Below are 21741 nucleotides of genomic sequence, written 5' to 3'. Positions count from 1 at the left end.
TAATGATATTTGTATATGATTATATATTAAGTGGTTTTAGTTTATTTGTAAAAACATTTTATAGCAAAAATAAATGAGTTCTTTAGGTAGGCTATTGATAAGTAATTCTAATAATACGCTATTCATAACATGTTTATAGACTACTCCACATGTAATTTTAAAGTCATCATCGTCTATAATGATCTTATGTCAATGAAATCATGTCAATAATTGATTTGGCATTTGGCTGACAGATATTAGCTTGAGTATTTTATATATTCATGTACGCAGGTCATTGAAAAGTGTCATAAGAGGTTTTACCGCACAGATTACGTCTTTGACTCTCTGTGTGTATGTGTGTATGTGTGTGTGTGTGTGTGTGTGTGTGAGAGAGAGAGAGAGAGAGAGAGAGAGAGCGCGCGATGGAGCGAGTGAGTGAGAAAGAGAGAGAGAGAGAGAGAGAGGTGTGTATTTCCATCTCCCCCTCCATACTCAGTCTCACTCTACACGTCGTCTCGTGATCTTAGCCAGCAGTGCACGCGTGCTCCGTTACCAAGACAATCACGGATAACGAGGCTCGTCGTTCCGTCCCCGCGTCTCCCGTTACCGGAGTCTCGGGTATGTCGAATCCCAGGAAAGACTTTGACGTTAAACAGATCTTGCGCATCCGCTGGCGATGGTTCGGCCACCCCACATCTCCTCCTTCTCCCGGTAACCAGCCTTCGGGAGATCTCTTCAGCAGCAGCGGTGGAAGCAGCCGGGGGACCGGAGGCTCCTCATCCGGCGGTGATCAGCCCTCCCTCGGCGGCTGCAGTAACTCCAACGCCGCCGCCGGTGCCAGTTCGAGTAACGGCAACTCTTCCTCCAACATAAACAACAATCGAAAGTTTGGAGATTCGGGTCCAAATAGCGGGCACTCCGCAGCAGCAGCAGCGGTGGTAGTTGCCTCCGCGTGTCCTCGGTCCATGAGCCAACAGGAGTGCCGGAGCTCCCCGCCGGCGCCTTGGGTCTTCCCGGCTCACTCGCGCTCCAGCGAGAGCCTGGAGCCGCTCCTGCAGCAGCAGCAACAGCAGCAGCACCAGAAGCAGAAGCAGCAGCAGCAGCAGTCCACGCGTATAAAAGACGCCCCTGCCCCTGGAGACGAGGAGAACAATAATAACGTGGAGTCTGACTCCAGCTCTTGCAGGTATGGGAAGCATTACTGGTGTGGTTCCAGTCGAGCACAGCAGGGCGCTTGTACTGAGCTGGTGCCACTTCACAACAGATGCATCGCCAGATGTTTTCTATTAAGATTAAACTATGTTACCAGAGCTCTCCTTTTTGTTTCCTTACACTCTCTCTGTGTGATAAATAGTGCATATGGTGTATTCAAATATTTAGCTGAATGACAAAAACAAATTTAGCTTTTTATTAGGTACATCTTTAACTTTGAAACACTCACAGACTGTAAGTGTACGCCAGTGTGCATGGATTTAATTTTTTTCATTAATGTGGATTGCTTTACAATTTTCTCTTTAGTGTGTAAAATGTGGAATTTGTTCATAATCTATGATAGTGTAGTACAGTCTGTGTCTTTTGTGCTGTTGTAGATGATGTTGAATATAGAGTACACTGAATATTATGAATATTTTTTGGGAAGCTGATAGAGTATGTTCTGCAGTGTGACAAAATTCTTAATTAAGCATTAAGATTTATGATCTCATATTCATTGAGAAATTGCATGGAATAGTTGTACTTATAAAAATTAATTTGTCACACCACAGAAAAATGTAATGAGCTAGTGATGGCTAAAAGGATGATTTGAAATAGTGAAAAAGCAAATGGTGACAGTTATAGGAAGAACTGCACCATACCTCTGGTTTGTGAAATTTAATTGACTGAATTTATCAGTCATATTTCTTAGATTATTGCGTATATCTTATCGAATGTGTTCTGTATAGCTATTATGGTACATCAAGTGTGGTGTTAACCTCTGCTTTTCATAACAATAAGTGGTGACTGAAGATGTCAGACCTAAAAAAGGATACAAAAGTACAGCAAAAGTCTAACTCTTGCATGTTATATATGACCCTGGACCACAAAACCAATTGCACGGGTATGTTTGTAGCAATAGGCAACAATGCATTGCATCGGTCAAAACTGTTGATTTTTCTTTTATGCCAAAAATCATTAGGTTATTAAGTAAAGATCATGTTCCAAGAAGATATTTTGTAAATTTCCTACTGTAAATATGTCAAAACCTAATTTTTGATCAGTAATATGTATTGCTCTGAACTTCATTTGGACAACTTTAAAGGTGATTTTCTCAGTATTTTGTTTTTTTTTTGCACCCTCAGATTCCAGATTTTCAAATGTTGTCCTTTCCTAACAAGCCATACATCAATGGAAAGCTTATTTATTAAAAGATATTGACCTATATGACTGGTTTTGCGGTCCAGGGGAACATATTGGTCATATTTCATCTTTGGAACACAAATTAAGATAAGTTTTTATAAAATCTGAGAGCTTTCTGACCCTACATAGACACCAATGTAATTACCACGTTCAAGGGACAGAAAGGTAAAGGTCCATGTGACATCAGTGGTTCAACTGAATTGTTATGAGGCTGCGACAATGCTTTATTTAACACTTTCTTCTCCTCCATGTCAATCAACATGCATTCACATAATTTAACCGTCTCACCTGTGAGCTATCAACATCTGAGACTAGACTGAGTTAGTGAGCTGAACTGACTTTGTCAGTTTGATTCATGAGTGAATCATTCAAGGCTGCATTTCCCAAAAGCATAGATCCTAGAAACCATTTGCACCAATAGGCTTACAGTGATTCTGGGTAATGCAGTGATTAGATCAAGTGATTCTTTGAAAGATCAGTCTGGAACATAATTTGTTTACAAATCAGACATTCATAGAAATCTTATGATTGCTACATGGAAGACTAGATGTCAAGATTTTCAGAAGACTTGGAATGTAATATGTGACTTATTAGACCATTATGAGATTTTTTTATGGTTTTGCCATTTTGAAGCTTGACATCTTGAAGAATCATAATTTTCTTCATTTTATACAAAAAATTCTTCATTGTATTCCACAGAAGAAAGCAAGTATTGGAGCAACATGAGGGTTCAGAAACAATGACAGAATTAGTTTTTTTCTTAAATTCATGCTGCTTTTGTTGCATCATGACGACATGAAAATCCATTAACTTACCTTTGATGCATTAGCTCACTTACTATACGCGTAGTAGAGCAAACATGATGTAACTTCCACTAAACACTTTTGCCTCGGTGAGGGAGTGGTGTGTACATAAATTGTGCGTAATGTTCCTTCACAGATCTTTAGCGTGATGAGCAGCTGTGAGTCTTTTATGTGAGAATTCGAAAGATGAAAACAGACTTGTGAGGTGTTGCAATGCTTTATGAGATTGCAGAACGTTACAGTACATGCTTTCTGTGATTGAAAAGAGACTGTGTATGTGCAAGCGTGTCTGGTTCCTGATTTGATACTCCATTCTTGGGCTTGACGACTCATTCTGTGTCCGACGCTTAGTAATGACCTATAAATATGTGCCAGTAGCAGTGTTTCTTGTTTGATTGTGCCGTATACTTTGTAATCTGGTACTAGCCTATGTGAGAGTGGGTATGTTTACTAGGGTTTTGTTTCTGTGTGAGTGAAGGATGTGGGTCTGTCAGTGTGGTTAAGCTCTGAAAGGCACTTAGTCACTCATCACCTTGGAGACGGCAGATTGAACCTATTGCTTCTGCTCCTTACAGTTCATATCAGGAAGAGATAACTGCACAAACACACACACAAGCAAAACAGAATCTGAAAACCGTGAGAACTGCATGTCTCTTTATTCTCTTACAGTGAGACTTTGATTTAAAGATGAAATTTCGAAAATCGGAAATAATATTTTATTTTATGAGATTATAGACACATAGACACAGTGATTTTGTTTTTCTGTCCTCCAAAAGTACTTTAGTGAAGGTGGCCCCTCCTCACGCTTTTCATAACATTCACTAACCACATACGCATGTGCTTTCAACCACTAACTCTTTGTTATTTCAAACACAAGGTTTGTTACAGTTGATGCTCAAATAGGTAGTGACTATTTGAGGATTCAAGTGTGACTCCATAAGCCTCCAGGCCCTGGGGTTGTTTATGACTTACAAGAAAGCGAAAGAGTGATGGAAGGAGAGAGAGACAGGAAGATGAAGGAAACAGTCTAGCCGACTGAAAACGGCAATTACGATGTTGAGATAATGGGGCAAAGCATCTGATATCCGTTAAGCATTCAAACCAGGGCTCTCCCTCTCTCCTATCCGCCTCCAGCTCACACTTCCATTTATGTTGACACGCATACATGCACACGATTCATTCTACTCCCAACTATAGAGCAATGAAGATTTTCATTTTTAGTGATCTTCTTTCAAAATCTTTTTTGTTGTTGTTGTTCAGAGGGATGAGTAGGACCAGGACAGGGGGAACCTATTTAGTGAACATGCGCAAAACTCTTTATTGCATTTTTATCAAGTAAAAAATGTCAAATTTCATTACCTAGTAGATAATATAACTAATATTAGTAATCTTAAAGGGATAGTTCACCCCAAAATGAAAAAAAAAACCATGATTTACTCACCCCCAAGCCATAGGTGTATATGACTTTCTTCTTTCAGACGAAAACAATTGGAGTTACATTAAAAAAATGTCCTGGCTCTTCCAAGCTTTATAATGGCAGTGAATGGGTGTTGAGATTTTGAAGTCTAATAAAGTGCATCCATCCATCATAAAAAGTACTCCACATGGCTCCAGGGGTTAATAAAGGCCTTCTGAAGCGAATTGTTCCAAAATCTGTAAAAATGTTGTGCGACTTTGGTAATCGCTCCGCTTGACTGACTGTCAGACCATTTCCCGCTGACACAGGGACGTAATACGTACAGTACGTACGCTTAACATTTGTTTGTTAGGCTGACTTTGACAATGATGAGCGAGAACCCGGCATGTTTGATGGCGAAATTGCCCAGCTGTTGAATTCAGACACAGAAGATGAGGACTTTGATGGATTTGTGGGAGAAGATTGATTAAAAATAATGTGAGTGTATTGTTAAATAGTAGAATAAAGTTCAACTAAACTCAGTTTTGCTTCCGTTACCTTTTTTGTAGACCATATGTTTTAGCATGCGCCTTATAATACGGTGCGCCTTATGTATGGGTTAAGTACAGAAATAGACCCCGTAATTGAGACTGCGCCTTATAATCCGGTGCGCCTTATGGTGCAGAAAATACGGTAATAATGAACATAGCAGTCATCATTTAGTCCCAACATCTGAGCCGCTGAAGATGCAGAGAATAAAGTTACCTTCGTTTTTGAAAGGACGGCGCCGATCCCGATCTACATATGTGTCTATGTTCATGCAAATCATTCATGATGCAGCTTCACCCACAGCAGAAGTGAATATAAGTTTTTTTTATGCATCTTTTCAAATGGCCTTTTTTAATAATGTGGTAGTTAGCAAATTTCGCAGCTAAACGTGGCTAAATGCGTTTTACGGCTCGTCAGCCCACAGCAGAGAGGGGCGGGGCGAGCAGAGCTCATTAGCATTTAAAGGAACATGCAACAGAATAGCTTGCTCTAAAAGGGGCTAAAAAAAGTGTTTTTTTACACTACCATTGAGAAATGTTATAGACTTCTCATTAAGACCCTAAAGAATCATATAAACTTGTGGAAAATGGGCATCCGATGACCCTTTTAAATGATTCGGTTCAATCGCAATGACTCACTTGTGACTTGCAGCCACCTACTGGCAGTTTTAATTTCACAAGTATCTTAATTGTTAAATAATTTCAAATATTAGTATTTGGCGTTTACCGTACTGTAGAAAGGTAGTAAGGACATTGTTAAAATAGTCTGTGTGACATCAGTGGTTCAACCTTAATTTTATGAACCTAAAAGGAAACAAAAAACCCTGACTTTATTCAACAATTTCTTCTCTTCCATGTCAGTCTTTGACGCATGTTAACGAGAAGGAAGAGAAGAAATTGCTAGTGTGTGATAAATGTGACTGAACAAAGGTAAACATACCCAAATAGCACACGTACATCTGCAAGATGTCTATTAAAGATCTGCTGTGTACAAACATCTGATAGACGTCTGTAAGAAACAGTTTTACATCATAAACTTCCTTAAGACATCTAATGGACGTCTTTTTGACATCTGTTATGAAACATCCTATAGACGTGTATTGCAGATGAGCAAACACTAAAAAATATGTCTTGCAGATGTACGCAGATGTCAGTTAGATGTCTCCAAGATGTGTGCTTTCAGGGTAGGGATAGTAATTTAAAAAAAATAAAATGAACATTTGTGACATTGCTATTATCATATGAAAATGAGGATCCTAAGTGTCTGTCCAGTTCTATAAATGCTTCACACGTACAGTACTTACAGTACACTGATGAAAAATGTAACAATGGAAAACAATCATAAAATGGCAATCATTCAACTTTTTTTTCTTTCTCATTTCCTTTGTTCTTATGGGAGAGTCCTTTAACTCAAATGGGGTGTCCTGGACCCCTTAACCCTCCCTCAACCATTGAAACCTCAAAACAGTGTTGTCCTTAAAAGTGTCTTGGCTCAAAATCTAGAAAAGAGCTTTTGTGTTTATGGATAAAAGGCATCTATAAACAAGAACAGTAGGAGATGGATTTTTATACCAGCTCTATCAGACAGGTTAAAACATGTTTCTTGTATGTGTCATGATTTGAGTTAGTTGGTTGGGAATTGAATTGATATTTTGAACGCCTTGTCTTTAATTGCCCACATGACACCATTTCCCCTTTCAGTTCCTCTTCCTTCCTTTTCCTCTTTCTTTACCCTTTTTTATTCCCCTTCTTTGGCGTTCTATGTCTCCTCATCTGCATGAAGCTGTCAATATGAATGTGTGGTTATGTACACCCATTTGTAGAATAAGACTCAGAGTCTTGTAAGATGCTGTTTGAAATGCATTTACATAATTAATGCTCACCAGACTTTTATAAAATGTAAAATCCCTCTTTTTCCCTCTCCATCTGATATATTCCCCCATTCCCTTCTGAATTGGCCTATAGAGGCTTAAATCTGATCCAGATCTCCAAATGGTGCCGTAATCTCAGCTCAAATCCATTCTGAAATGACAGCACATATCAGCGGAGCTCATTATAGCCGGGAAACCACCTCTCTTCCCTTTAACCTCAACTGAAGTGATCAGACATGAATATGCATTTATTAACTTTTCATTTTGAAGGACTCAATGTCAGATCTTTTGACAGCATGAGGTTTAGAAAATAGAGCAGAATACTCATAAAATAAGAAAGAGGTAGAGAGAGAGAAAGAGAGCCTTATGCTTAAAGGCATATGGAAACTAACAATGGCATAGAGACTGAAATACTGGAGTGATTAAGTAAAAGAGCCAAACAGTGTTGGAGAAGCTGCTTTGGAACTGTAGATTTCCAAGTGAACTTGCATTATTACATTTTATAGAGGCTATATATTAAGATGACAGCATTAAACTTTCCAGTTAAATTTAAGTGGATTTTTTTGCCTCCAATTTTTGCCTGGATTTGTTTAGACGATTCACATAAATGAGTGGTTTTAATTCTTCGTAAACCACTTGATTTACCTCTACAAACGAACTGATTAACTAAGACAAAATGCTGTTTGTCTGTTTATCAATCAAATGTAGAATTATTTATCATAAATTCTTGCTTTAATTTGCTATCAGTTGTGTAATCAATGTGATATAATAACAGATCTGTAGCGTTTTAACTTGTTACACTGGTATCTGTTGGAAAAAGAAGGCTGTTATTGAAAATCATTGCTGTGAATGCTGTCATACTGTAGAATTTGGCTACAGTAGCGTCACTTCTTTCAGTTACTGTTACTCCCTAACATTTGACGAAGAACAGAGGAGGAAGACAGGAAATAAGGAGGATATTCGTTGAAAAGGAAACTGAGGGAGTAAGAAAAAGAGTGCAAATATGAATGGACGAGTGCCCACTGGGGATGTTCAGGAACTGGCAGGTGTTTATCTGGCTTTTTGAGATAACTTGCTGCCTCTCTCCTGTGTGTTTGTGCTCGTGCTGGGGTTTGTGTGATGTTTACTTTGGTAGGTCGTGTTTGGAGGATTGTGAATTTGCCTGTGTGTTTGCTGTGTATAAGATAGATATGTGTGTGTATGTGTTTTATGTTGCCTCTAGTCTCTGTTTTCATATGAGACTAAATTATTTTGGCATTGAGAAGAGCCAGAGGCTGAAAACCTGCTACCCATAACTTACTAAAGCGCTTAAGAGAGGGAATCTCTGCAGTTCGTCTCAGCATCTGCACGCTTCCTACTGTCTGCTTCTCTTACTTTCAAAATACTTGTATTAAAGGAACAGTTAACCCTCCCCAAAAATTTCAGTCATTTACTCACCCTCATGTCATCTAAAACCCACATGGCTTTCCTTCTTCTGTGAAACCTGAACTGAGGGATTTTTAAAAATGCCAATTCTGCTCCTGTCCAGTGTTGTAGTACTTGAGACTGCTTTCAAAAATATCTAAGACCCTGTTTTCATGGTCTTGGACTTGGTCTTGTTATGGACTCAGTCTTCAGTCAAACTGAAGAACCCTTTGTTTACTGGACCAAATGACAAGTCACTACAACAAAGCACTATTTTTCACTCAGTTGTATTGAATTAACCTTTTTTAGGGGTTCAAGCGCATAGCGCTGAAACCCTGTTGTAATTGTTAGAATGTTTACGCATCAGCAACTGACGTGCAGACCAAACCTTCCAAAACTTGGAAGGATGATAGCACTCACACCGGCTACAAAGTGACAAAGGCTTGCCCCAATTGGCCTGATGGGGGCGCTACAGCGATCAAAAGTACAAAATTGCTCGTAACTCTTAGACCGTCAATCGCAGGCTCAAGTGTCTTATGTCATTGGAATCCTTGGCTCAGATTCGATTGTGAGCCTGGCGAAATTTTCGGGTATTTTGCATTTTTTGAAAATACTACTTTTTCAAACTAGTCTTAGGTTTTTCGCTTGATCTAAAACCAGTGAATATCAATAATTATCAAACAAAGTTGAACTTTTGACTCACCGTCACAAAAGGCACCACAGTGTTTGAAAGGGGCACTGCTACTTTTAGTAAAATGCCTATAACCCCTGAACATAATAAGATATCTCTGCCAAATTCAGAACATTTATGTAAAAGCTCAATCTAAGACCACAGTACAATGCAGTACAATTGTCTTGACTCTCTAGGTCAATTATTATTATTTTTTTTAAATTTATGCTTTGGGAAGCTATAACGGGTCGTTTACAAAATGGCTTGTCCGAATTTACACAAAATCCTATAAAGCCTAAAGTAAAACTCAAAACTTCACAAAGCCTGGTGAGCACATGTGATAGGTGATTCTAAACAAGCATGCAATGTTTTAAGAAGATTGGACCACAGCTAGTGCTATAACAGTCATAAACGTAAAAAAAACTGCATTTGCCAAAAATGCTTTTTTTTTTAGCTGTTTGCAGCTATATTTTAAAATCTATTTCTGGTTTAATACTAAATGCAACTAATAACTATAAAAATGAGTAATTATAAAATATGCTATATCCTACAACTGATGTAAATAACATGGCCTGAACTTTTTTCAAACTGCCTGATTAACATGACAAAACTACAAAACTATGTACTATTGTGTCTCTGGACCAGAGCACACATGACAAACTGGGTTTCCATGCAAACATAGTAAATCTTTTCAGTTTTCAAAAAAAAAAAAAAAAAAATGTAGGTGCATTTCCATCAAGTTGTTTGAGTGGATAACAATGGTATTTGTAACCTAGTAATCAACAGTAAATAAAAATGTGAAATACACCAACAGCTAAAATAGCCAAATAGCCACATGGGTTCATTAGCCACATTTGCTACATATGAATTAATATGCCAAGTTTAAACTTAAATCCTTTCCTTTTCCTTTCCAAATGCATTTTCGTCTCCAATTATTTGCATTCTCTTTTTCGCACAAGTCTAAAAAAAATCTCAAGTGAGCATAAAAATATTCCCCCAAAATTAGCCATTTCCATCACTCGTTTCTAATGCAATATATCAAAATGTGCATAAAAATGGTTGAAATGAAAACACAAGCTGGGTTTCCTTTACAGATTTGTGCAAAACTTTTTATACACAATATTTTATACATTTTTTCATTATTTTATAAATGTCAATAAAAAATATTGTGAATTGACAGCGTTTTTATTAACCAACGTTATGCAACTAAAAGTTTTTTTTTCCTCTTACGATAAGTCATGGCGATGGCTCTAAAAGTTTATTGCAGCCACCGCACTAGCCATTATTTGTAATCGAAGGAGACTTTTTCGAACAAGAGTTTTGCGCTGTATAAATACAAATCACCTCATGTGAGCGTAAAAACTTTTCTACGATGTATGACAGTTTTTGCGAAATTGACGTATTTCCATTGACCGTATTTTCAATTCACATTTTGAAGGGTAATGGAAACATGGCTATAGCCACTGATATGAAAAATTGCTTCATTCATTTCAGAGAAAATTTATATATTAATCGTGACTCATCTTGAATTGGACTCGACCGTCGTCTTGTCTCATATTAAACCTACTCAGACTTGAATGCGCTGACCAGTCCTGACTACATTGCTACTCTTTTCCATAAAACAGAAGTGATTTTGGACCAAAAAAGCCCTAAAAACACTGCATTGGCTGACTTGAGCACTATGTTCCAGGTTTTCTGAAACCATTTTAGGAGACAAAATGTAAGAATTGTTATCTAAATATCTTGCCCTCTGCCATAGCTCTCAAATCTCCATGAAAAGTCTTCTCCATGAATTTTGTTCCCCTATCTCTCTCATTCTTTCCCTCCGGTTCTTGATAGACTAGGCTCCTACATTCATCTGACTGCAAGTGTTTAATTGCTTTTAAAAGATTTGAAGCTGAGAGCTCAAATATACTCACTCTTTCTCATCATCTCACCATCTGTCTTCTTTTCAAATGGCTGATTGAAAGCTCTGTGTGTGTGTGTGCGCGCGTGAAAGGGCTCTTTTTTGAACTTTCTGCTTGAATGAAATAGATTTTCCATTTGATCATGGTCTGTGAGGCTGAGAGATCTTGGCTTATAAAAGGTTGTAGTTTGACTGCTGTTATCTCCTGCTGCTGAGCACATTGAAACCCCAGAGACCCTCACTGCGACACACTGCTGTTCCCTTTACTGATATTTGCCAATAGTGTGACCTCTCAAGACCTTAGAAATGGATCTGCCTTCAAGTTGTGATTCCTTTAGAGACATTTTAACTTTAATATCGATTTAAGTTAGCAGCTTCACATTTGTTCAGTCAAAAAATCACCCTTTTTGAATGGTTGAGTATTACTGTCTTTAAAATAAAAATCCAATGCTGTTAAATTATGATTGTAACATAAATTAGTTTTCCTCTTGAACAGAAAAATCTTTCAACCTTACAAATGGGTTTACATTAACTATGCCAATAGCTAATACTCAGGGCCGTAATGAACACTTGCTAAGTGTTACTGAGAACATGAAACTGTGTTACTTGATTCTAATACCATTTCTTACAACAAAAATCTGCTTTGCCAGTGGGTAATTAGACTGATTTTGCTGACATAGCAGTCTCACAAACTTGAAACTCTGGTTCTCAATAACAGACATAGCTGAAAATGTCTTGCATTGCGGTGCTTGAGCATATTTGACTGTTAACTTGTGATTCATTGGAAAGAACAGGCAGTTAGAGTTTACTATCGGCTTCTCTGCAGGCTCACTTGCTGGCTATTGTGATTAATTACAGCGAGAACTATTCATTATAAAGGATCCTGAATGAATCAAAAGCTCTGCAGCCTTGAATGTGGACAGAATTTCTACTACAGGGATGTGTTCACAAGAGCACCATTAAGGGAGAGAAAATAAGTGTGAACATGGGAAATGGGGATTGCAAAGCAATCTGCAGAGACGGAGGAAAGAGGGAGACAAGAATGACAGGAAGCGAGGGATAAAGAGAGAGAGAGAGTGAGAGGCAGTAGAGACGACAGCCGTTTGGGAACAAGCTAAATTGCTTTGTGTATTTCATGGCCAGCTTCATCATCAAAGCTAATTACTAACAGCTCTCTAAAGCCCTCTATATTTATCCATCCATTGATCGTGTGCATGTGTGTGTAATTCTGAGTGTGTGTAGCCCTAATTTTGCAAGGAAAGTTTACGGCTGTGTTTAAAACGATTTTGATTTTTTTGTGAAACGACATTTGTTACTGTTGTTCAAGTCTTTGATATGTTAGTCCAATTAAGCAGTTAGTGCTTGAACTGAGGTTGAAGTTACTGGGAATGTCAGCGCCCAAGGCCCATAAGAAAGTTGCAGACTTGGGGAGGTCCCCATATGTTTCTGTAAAGCAGTGGTTCTTAAAGGGATAGTTCACCCAAAAGTGAAAATTCTGTCATTAATTACTCAACTTCATGTTGGTCTAAACAAATTAACATGCAGGATCAGAAAGCTCTAAGATTTCATAAAAAAAATAGCTTAATTTGTGTTCCGAAGATGAATGAAGGTCTTTGGAACCAGATCAGGGTGAGTAATCAATGACAGAATTTCATTTTTTAGTGAACTAATCCTTTAATTTTATTAATAATGCTTAAATAAGAGTGAACATATACAGTTGAAGTCAAAAGTTTACATACACCTCACAGAATCTGCAAAATGTTTAACATTTTACCAAAATAAAAAGGATCATGCAAAAGGAAAAACAATGCATTAAGAGCTGGGGGGTGAGTTCAAATATCAGGGTAAATTTTACTTATTTTGTCTTCTGGGAAACATGTAAGTATATTCTGTAGCTTCTGAAGGGCAGTACTAAGTGAAAAGAAAAAAGATATTTAGGCAAAATAAGAAGAATGTACACAATTTCATTCTGTTCGAAAGTTTTCACCCCCTCAGCTCTTCATGCATTGTGTTTTCTTCTGAAGCATCAGTGTTTGAACCTTCTGTAATCGTAGCATATGAGTCCCTCAGTTGTCCTTGGTGTGAAAAGATGGATCTCAAAATCATACAGTCATTGTTGTGAATGGTTCAAATACCCCAAAATGCTAAAAAAACTAAGAATTTGTGGGACCTGAAAGATTTTTCTGAAGAACAGTGGGCAGTTTAACTGTTCAGGACAAACAAGGAACTGGTGAACAACTATCACTAGACAAAAAACCCCCCACAGCTGTGGATTATTCAAGTAACAACACAGTATTAGAAATCAACTTTTGATCGAGATAATTTTTATACATTCAACTAAGATTTTCTCTTGTGGACTATATGTAAACATCTTTTAAAAAAACATGCATTTTTGTATGACCCCTCTTATTATTTGGTAAAATAATTACAATTTGCTGATTCAGAATTTTCTAATTTAGTGCATGTGTGTTTTTCAGAACGTCTAACAGCAGTGCGACTTTGTCCTCATGTGCTTCGATGGAGCCGTGTGTGTCAGATGAGCATTTCCAGGCACACAGTCACGCTGAACACACCTTCAGACGGATGGAGGCCTACCTGAGGACCAGGAAACTCTGTGATGTTGTCCTCCTCGCTGGAGACCGCAGAATACCAGCACACAGGTAACAAACAAACAGTACACACACACATGTGGTTCATTGAAATCACAACCAATCCCTGAAATTTCCACTAAGTTACAAGCAGAAACAATAAACCAGTGTGCAGCAAATAATGGTGGAGCCTTCTCTGTAAAACATTGTAAAGACAGTACAGATGTTATCACATTCTCATTTAGCTGAACCAAATACATGTAGCTTCAACCACTAAACCACGAAAACTTAAGTAAATCCAGTGACAGGTTTTTCTTCTGTGTGGGGCCTCTGACAAGATCGGAGTAGATGTAGTCCATGCTGCTGATTCATAAATGCCCTGGAGATGCTGGAGATGAGTGATGGTAGTTACAATTTACTGCTGAATGTAGCAGCAGTGGCACATTTATAGCACAGTTCATTGTCAGCAAGTATTGCACTTTCTGAATTTGACGAATAAAACTTTGGACTTTTGAAACTGTCATGGTATTATTTTGAGTATTGTTTTTGATAAAGAGTAGTGCCTGTTATAGAGATGGAGCAGAGACATAATCTATATATGGTCCTATGAAATCCAAATTCTGTTTTATTTTTTTCAGAATAATTTTTTTTTCTGTATTCAGTTTTTTTCATTTTATATTTCCTAGATTTAAAAAAAAATGGTTAAATTAAAATGTTCAATTAAATAACATCTTCAAACGACCCCAATTCAACAGCAAAAATTTTATTTTTAAGGCCCTATGAAATGTTTTTTCCTGTTTTTATTTCTTACTAAATTCTGTGTTTTCCATAAATTTTTTGGATTCCATTTTAATGGTGTCATAAAATTTTAATAATCAAAAGCATCTCTAATTGATTTGAATATTTATTTACTTTTCCCCTAGAAATACTGTTTTGTGTATTTACATTTTTCAAGTAAATAAATTCTTAGAAAAAATAAAACAAAAATTCTGGTAAATACTACTTAAAAGATTATGTTTTATTATTGTTTAGTAGTAGTAGTATTAGTAGTAGTAGTAGTACTCTCAGCACATTAAATAATATATTTTTGTCACATTTTCTTCAAGTTAAACTGAACTTTTATTTTGACCGATTGCTGTGAAGACCTTTAACTTTCTGTTTGTATATGATATAACAGTAGTGTTCCTAGTTTTTCTCATATATTGCGGTAGCAGAGGCTGAAAGGTATTTAGGCCCAACCTGAAATAACTAAATCTAAACGAAAAATTTGTGTTTCTTTTTCTGTTGTTTGAAGGGAAAAGCGGTTAATTTTAGTCTATTTTCAGCTTGTGAGTTTGAAATCAATATTAAGCAAATGTCATGTGGTTGTGACATACAGATTTTGATATTATTAATGAGAGGTGTCGCATTTGACAAGCAAGGTTCCCTTGTGATGCTGATGGATTGACAGCCATGTAGCCACCATTTTTCATGTGAGAGTTTCTAGATTAATGGAGAGGTGGACGTTTGAGATGTGACCTCGGACACAAACAGCATTCATTTTTACTGTGTGTCTGTGGTAAATAATAAAGCTACTTACAGTATCTCACAAAAGTGAGTACACCTCTCACATTTCAGCAACCATTTTAGTAAATCTTCTCAAGGGACAATACTTTGGAAATTAAACTTAGATATATTTTAGAGTAGTCAATGTGCAGCTTGTATAGCATTATAGATTTACTGTCCTCTGAATATAACTCAACATACAGCCATTATTGTCAAAATAGCTGGCAACAAAATTGAGTACACTCTAAATGAACTTGTCCAAAGTGTCAATATATTGTGTTAGCACCATTGTTAGCTGGCACTGCTTTAATCATCCTGGGCATGGAATTGACCAGAGCTGCACAGGTTGTTGCTGGGATCCTCTTCCATGTTAGACACGTGGTGCTTCTCCACCTTACACTTCAGGATGCCCCACAGGTGCTTAATAGTGTTCAGGTCTGGAGACATACTTGGCCACCTTTAGCTTTCTCAGCAAGACAGTTGTCATCTTGGTGGTGTGTTTGGGATCATTATCATGTTGGAAAACTGCAGTTCGGCAGTTTCTGGAGGGAAGGCGTCATGTTCTGCTTCAGAATGTACAATACATAATGGAATCCATGTTTCCCTGAGTGAACTGCAGCTCCTCAGTACCAGCAGCACTCATGCAGCCCCAGACCATGATGCTACCACCACCATGCTTGAAGACACAATTTTCTTGGTACTCCTCACCAGGGCATTGCCACACATACTGGACACCATCTGAGCCAAACAAGTTTATCTTATAGTCTCATCAGACCACAGGACATGGTTCCAGTAATTCATGCTATTGGACAGGTTGTCTTCAGCAAACTGTTTGCGGGCTTTCTTGTAAGCCAGCTTCAGATGAGACCTTCTGGGATGCCCAGTATGCAAACCAACTTGTTGCAGTGTGCAGCGTATGGTCTAAGCACTGACAAGCTGACCTTCTACTTCTGCAACCTTTAAAACAATGTTGGCAGCACTCATGCCCCTTTTTTGAAGCCAGGTTCTGCACCTGACGCACAGAACAAGTGCTCAACTTCGTTAATCGACCCTTGCAAAGCCTGTTCCGAATGGAAACCATGGAAAACCTCTGTAGTGTAACTCGGTTTCAGGGTTTTACTGAACCTCTAATAGCCATCTTTGTGAAGAGCAACAATTCTCAATTCCTCATTGAGTTCTTTGCCATGAGGTGTCAGGTTGAACATTTAGTGGTTTTTACTGGTTTAATACTAGATACACAACTTTGTATTGTCCTGTCGAGCAGACAAAAACATAAACATGATTAAAAGGACATGTGGCTTTGCATGGTTAAACAACATACTGCTGTTATTACTTAGATTGTACTCACTTTTGTTGCCAGCTATTTTGACAATAATGGCTGTATGTTGAGTTATTTTCAGAGGACAGTAAGTCTATACTGCTAAGCTGCACATTGACTACTCTAAAATATATCCAAGTTTCATTTCTACAATATTGTCCCTTGAGAAGATATACTAAAATAATTGCTGAAATGTGAGAGGTATACTCACTTTTATGAGATACTGTATATATGTGAATCAGTGTTGTGGAATAGCAGTCTCAAAAGTTATTAAAAATGCAAAAGTGCATTCACATATATTTTCAGTTCAGAGTACAAATGCAAATTGTGCCACATTTATGTGTATATTCAATTACAGATATAAAATGATCTGTGTATATTGTGTAATGCACATACAAAACATAGCTTAGAAAATTTCTATTACAAAATATATTTGTGCATTTTGTCGCATATGAGAATATTTATACTGTTAATGATTATTAAAGTGAAACAAAAATGTATTAGACACAGTTGTTGTGTATTCCCCCCGTGGTTCCACAGCTTTCCACTCATGCTGTTTTTGCTTTTTTTGACATTTTTTTTCCAGCTCAGTTTCTTAAGGTCTAAATCCAGCTCAGAGAGGTTTTTATTTTTATTTTTTTAGTATGCCATCTCAGTTCATGAACTAAATCAAAATTCAGTCCTTTATACACAAATGCACACATAAAGAAAACAAAACAATAATAATAAGGTTCTGTAACAACATTCTTCACTCATCTCATCTATTTCTCAAACTGCATTAAAATGCACAGGAAATACAATCACCGAATTTAATTATTAATAAAACAACTTTCATGTTAACATTTTTACTTTATTTCACTCGTGGGAACACGCTCACTGTAGATATAATGCAAATACCTTCGTTAAACGTTCTATTTGTTTTGATTTCTAAATAAATTACCCATAGAGATGGTCTATCTTCATTATTTACTTATGAACGCGCATGCTTCACTAGAGACCTCTGTGAGTGTCAGCTCTGATCCAATCAGTTTTTGGTAAACACACGGAACAGAATATAGCGTTTATGTTGTCGTATTGAATAAATGTGTTAATAACACAGAAAATATATTAACTACAAGTGTTAACAAGTACACTTTGATAGTTATACTTCAAAACCATAGTAGGTGGCAGAAAATTGAAGAATACCCGTATACATTGGCATTCCATTCCGTTCTTCTCTGATCTGCTCATCATCTCCTTTCCTTCATTATTTTACCCTTCTCTTTGTGTTGTTTCCACGTGTTTGTTGATGGCATAGTTCTGCTGATTGCAGGGCTGCCTCAGGCAGCTGGAAGGTTTTGCTGGTGTTTTATTTATAATGATGCACAAATGCACACACATACACTTTATAGTGAATAGCCTTTGTACTTTTTTTTTCTAACTAGAACACCATCTGCAACCTAAAATCCCTAAAATCTTGCTTTAGCACACAGACTTGCAGGCTACTATGAGAAAGAGCTTCAGAGAGCTTCAGAAAGCTGAATCAGAAATTCAGTGACACTCTAAAATGAGTAAAAAACAGAGAAGTGCTATTTTGCTTGTGTGTAAAGTGAAAGGTTTAAAAGCAATCTGTTCAGTGATGAAAGTGCAGAAAGAAAGAGTGCAGGAGAGTGGCAGAGGACAAATGTTCAGTGTTACTCATGCTGCTAAATGAGTCTCACAGTCTCTAATGTACTTTCACTCCCCGCTTTACTGCTGAAGCCTCATTTGTGATCCCTTTCTTTCTCTTTTCTTCTCTTCCCTCATTAATTCTGTCATCATAATTCTTGCATGAGTATTCAGCATTTCCAGCTTCATATGTTTCCATATCTCTGTGTTTGAATGTACCTGTTTTCAGTGGTGCCAGAGCGAGGGAACACACTCTCAAAGCAATTCTTAAAGGGGTCATCGGATGCAAAATTAACTTGTATGCATTGTTTGAACTGAGATGTGTCTTGGCAGTATGTACACAACCACCCTATAATGCAAAAATCCACCCAGTGTTTTTTTAATCCCTGTAAATAACCACTTTCTCAGATCAAGCCGTTCACAGATTCTGGTCAGAGTGATGTAGTTTTGCACAGGCCCCTCCCACGTCTGTTCACTGACACTGGTGTTTTAGTGTTGACCCGCCCTGAGTGAGTTGCAAACAGTCCACCTTTGTTTCGACGGTAGAGCAGGTGACACTGAGGTGTTTTGTTGTTGGTTGCAATAATGAACGTAGCAGTCATCATTTACTCCTAATATCTGAGCCGCTGAAGACGCAGATGATTACTTTTGTTTTTGAAGGGATTGTGCTCACTGATCTACCCAAATACATCTATGTTCGCGCGAATCATTTGTGATCCAGCTTCACCTACAGAAGAAGTGAGCTTATGTTTATAAATCTTTGCAAATTGCCTTTCCTAATAATGTGATAGTAATCAAGTTATGCAACGAATGCGGCTAAAGTTACAGCACAAATAACATTTAAAGTAAAAATTTTAACCAAAGTATGTTACAGACTTTTTATTAAGAACCTAAAGGATCATATCAACTTGCATGGGCATCCAATGACCCCTTTAACAATTTTATGTTAAAGCAGATTCATGTGAAATTCTTGTGAATTGAGACAATCTCAGTCGTCCAATTTTTTTAAATGAAAATTCGGAAACAAAATCCCTATCAGCAGTTTTGATTTGAAAACATTATTTTTAAGTGCTGGTAACCAGTTACCAATAACGCATCTAACACTCAAAAAATGCTACTGAAATATCCATAGTCTTGATTTTCTAATTTGTCAAAAGCAATAACAAATTCATAAACAGTTCTTTATTCTGTTGCCAGAATATAATGTTCTTTTCTCCCAAAATGTTTGATAGTGCCAATGTCACAAAAATAAGACTAGTCTAAAAAAAACTCAAGCTCGCTGAAGACAAGTAAACCGTGTGTGAAAATTAGAATACAAAACTAATTACATGCAGTAGGACAAAGCTACATACATTATATAAAGTAATCAAATGTATAAAAACACTGAATATTCTAAACTGTGTCAATTAAAAAAGTATTTCATCTTATTAAAGTTACAAAAGTGAGCAGTCAAGAGCAGTGAGAGATTTTCTCACCTTTTTCTTTGATTGACATTAATGATAGACAGCAGGAATATTAGACTGCTATCACTTTAAGAGCTACCTGGGTCCTAAACTTAAGACCTAAATTACTGTGATTATGAGGATACTTGCAAAGATGGGCATTTTGACACAAACAAGTGTGTGTTTTAAACATTTAAGGCCTATAAGCAGCAAAAATAACTGTTAAAAAATAACAGCTGATTTATCGTTAATCAATCGTGTCTGCCGGTATATTGCCCACCCTTAATGGAAATGTTAATTTCTAAACCTGCTCTTTGTCTGTACCTCATTTAGTATATCATGAACATTCAAATTAATTCTTGCCTCCACTCAATCACAAGCTCAGTCTAAATGCTTTACTTTCACTCGTTTAACTGTAGTTGTAAACTCTATACAGTGGCAGCTGGCAATAGTTCAGCTATATGTGTTTGAAACTGATTCCGAAGAGAAGAGTAAATTATACAGGGTCGTCTACAAGTCAGTGCATCAGAATGGTAATGCACAACCTTAGACACATAATGGTAATGGATATCATTAGCCTTTGACTTGACTGCATTATCAAACAGCTAATAATGTGTTGCTAATGTTACACAAGCCATTTTTCTGTTCACCATCTTGGACAGCTAATGATATAAAAAGCCATTTTTAAATTTCTATTTGAGTGTTAATGTGGAGTTTATAAGGTTTATCGGACGTCAATTGGTTTGATGTATTTAATGTAAATGACTTATCAAATTTCTTATGAGTGTAATTAAGCACAACTAGCATACACGCAAACAGAACAATACAATTGCTTAGTAACTTCATACGTAAAGCAAACAAAAGCAAACCTCATAGAGTTTGCCTTCATTTCCAGCAGCACACACACACACACACATTCTGCTCTTTGATATAGTAATTAGCATTTTGGCTATGAGTCTAATAGATTTAAAGCCGCAAGCTTTGAGAGTGAGAGTGTGTGTGTATGTGAATATCTTTGTCTGCAGAGCTGGATTTGAATAGGAAATCCTCATTTTACCATGCTTCAGTTAACAGATCCTCAAATCCTGTCTCTTACTGTAATCTCTCTCCCACTCTATCTGTCTGTGTTTCTCTAGTCTGTCTGTTTTCTTTTCCAACTTTTTATTATGCATTACCTGCAGCATACAAAAGTGTCTATTCAGTGATCCAGAAGATGAACAGTATGCATGAAAAAAATGAGAGCATGTAAAAGCATGCGGGCACTCAGTGAGATATCGAATCATCGTTTCTCTCTCTCTCTTTTTGTCTTAGACTGGTTCTCTCATCAGTGTCTGATTACTTTGCGGCAATGTTCACCAGTGATGTCCGAGAGGCAAAACAAGAAGAGATCAAAATGGAGGGTGTGGATCCAGATGCATTATGGGTCCTGGTACAGTATGCTTACACAGGTGTGTGTTTATATGGAAGAGAATGTTTGGAATGCTTGGTTAGATATACCCATGCACACATACTAAGGTAGAATGCCATACTATCAGTGGTGTTCTGAAATAAGGAGTCCTCAAAATTGTTCTTTTTTAATCAAATGTAAATTTATCTCCCAGTCACATTTTATTGAAATAAAATTTGAAAGCTGAGCTGTGTTATATTTATATATATTTATATATATATATATATATGCAACAAAGTATAAAATTATATGCCACTTCATCCTTTAGAATGTTTTAGTGTTTTTTAATTAAATATATGTGAGGAAAGATCGGACGCCACATCCGTTTTTGCGGAGTAGGCGGTGGAATTTTCACAAAGAAAACAGTATAATTTATTGAAACAAATGTCTCATTGTAATCGAAAAGATGGTTGATTCACATGAATACAGCAATCTGTCCCGCCACATTAAAGAATGTGAAAAACACTTTATTGCAAGACACATTGTTTGCATTTTGCTATAAATTGCTATGATTTAACATTTCAACTTTATTTTTTAAACATTTCGACATTATTCTCATAATTTCGACTTTATTCTTGAAATATTTCGACTTTATTCTCGAAATTTCAAATTTATTCTTGAAACATTTTGACTTTATTCCCAAAACATTTTGACTTTATTCTCGAAAATTCGACTTTATTCTCTAAACATTTCGTATTTATTCTCGGAATTTTGTCTTAATTCTCAAAACATTTTGACTTCATTCCCGAAACATTTGGACTTTATTCTTGAAACATTTAAACT

At 37.0% G+C, this 21741-nt stretch overlaps 1 protein-coding gene across 1 annotated transcript in view; it reads left to right on the top strand.

Annotated features, from left to right (window-relative positions):
- The first annotated feature begins 502 nt into the window (after positions 1 to 502).
- Positions 503 to 21741, top strand: part of klhl5 (kelch-like family member 5) — a 46607-nt gene continuing 25368 nt past the window's right edge. Inside the window, exons 1-3 of the mRNA XM_073842361.1 lie at positions 503 to 1165; positions 13449 to 13631; positions 20823 to 20959. Of these exons, the coding sequence (XP_073698462.1) occupies positions 600 to 1165; positions 13449 to 13631; positions 20823 to 20959 (886 nt within the window). The 5' untranslated portion in view covers positions 503 to 599. The remainder of the gene's footprint in view (positions 1166 to 13448; positions 13632 to 20822; positions 20960 to 21741) is intronic.

This window comes from Garra rufa, chromosome 6 (assembly GCF_049309525.1).
Source record: "Garra rufa chromosome 6, GarRuf1.0, whole genome shotgun sequence".
Lineage (NCBI taxonomy): Eukaryota > Metazoa > Chordata > Actinopteri > Cypriniformes > Cyprinidae > Garra > Garra rufa.
Note: the sequence above shows the minus strand (reverse complement) of the source record. Positions and strands in the feature narration are given on the sequence as shown.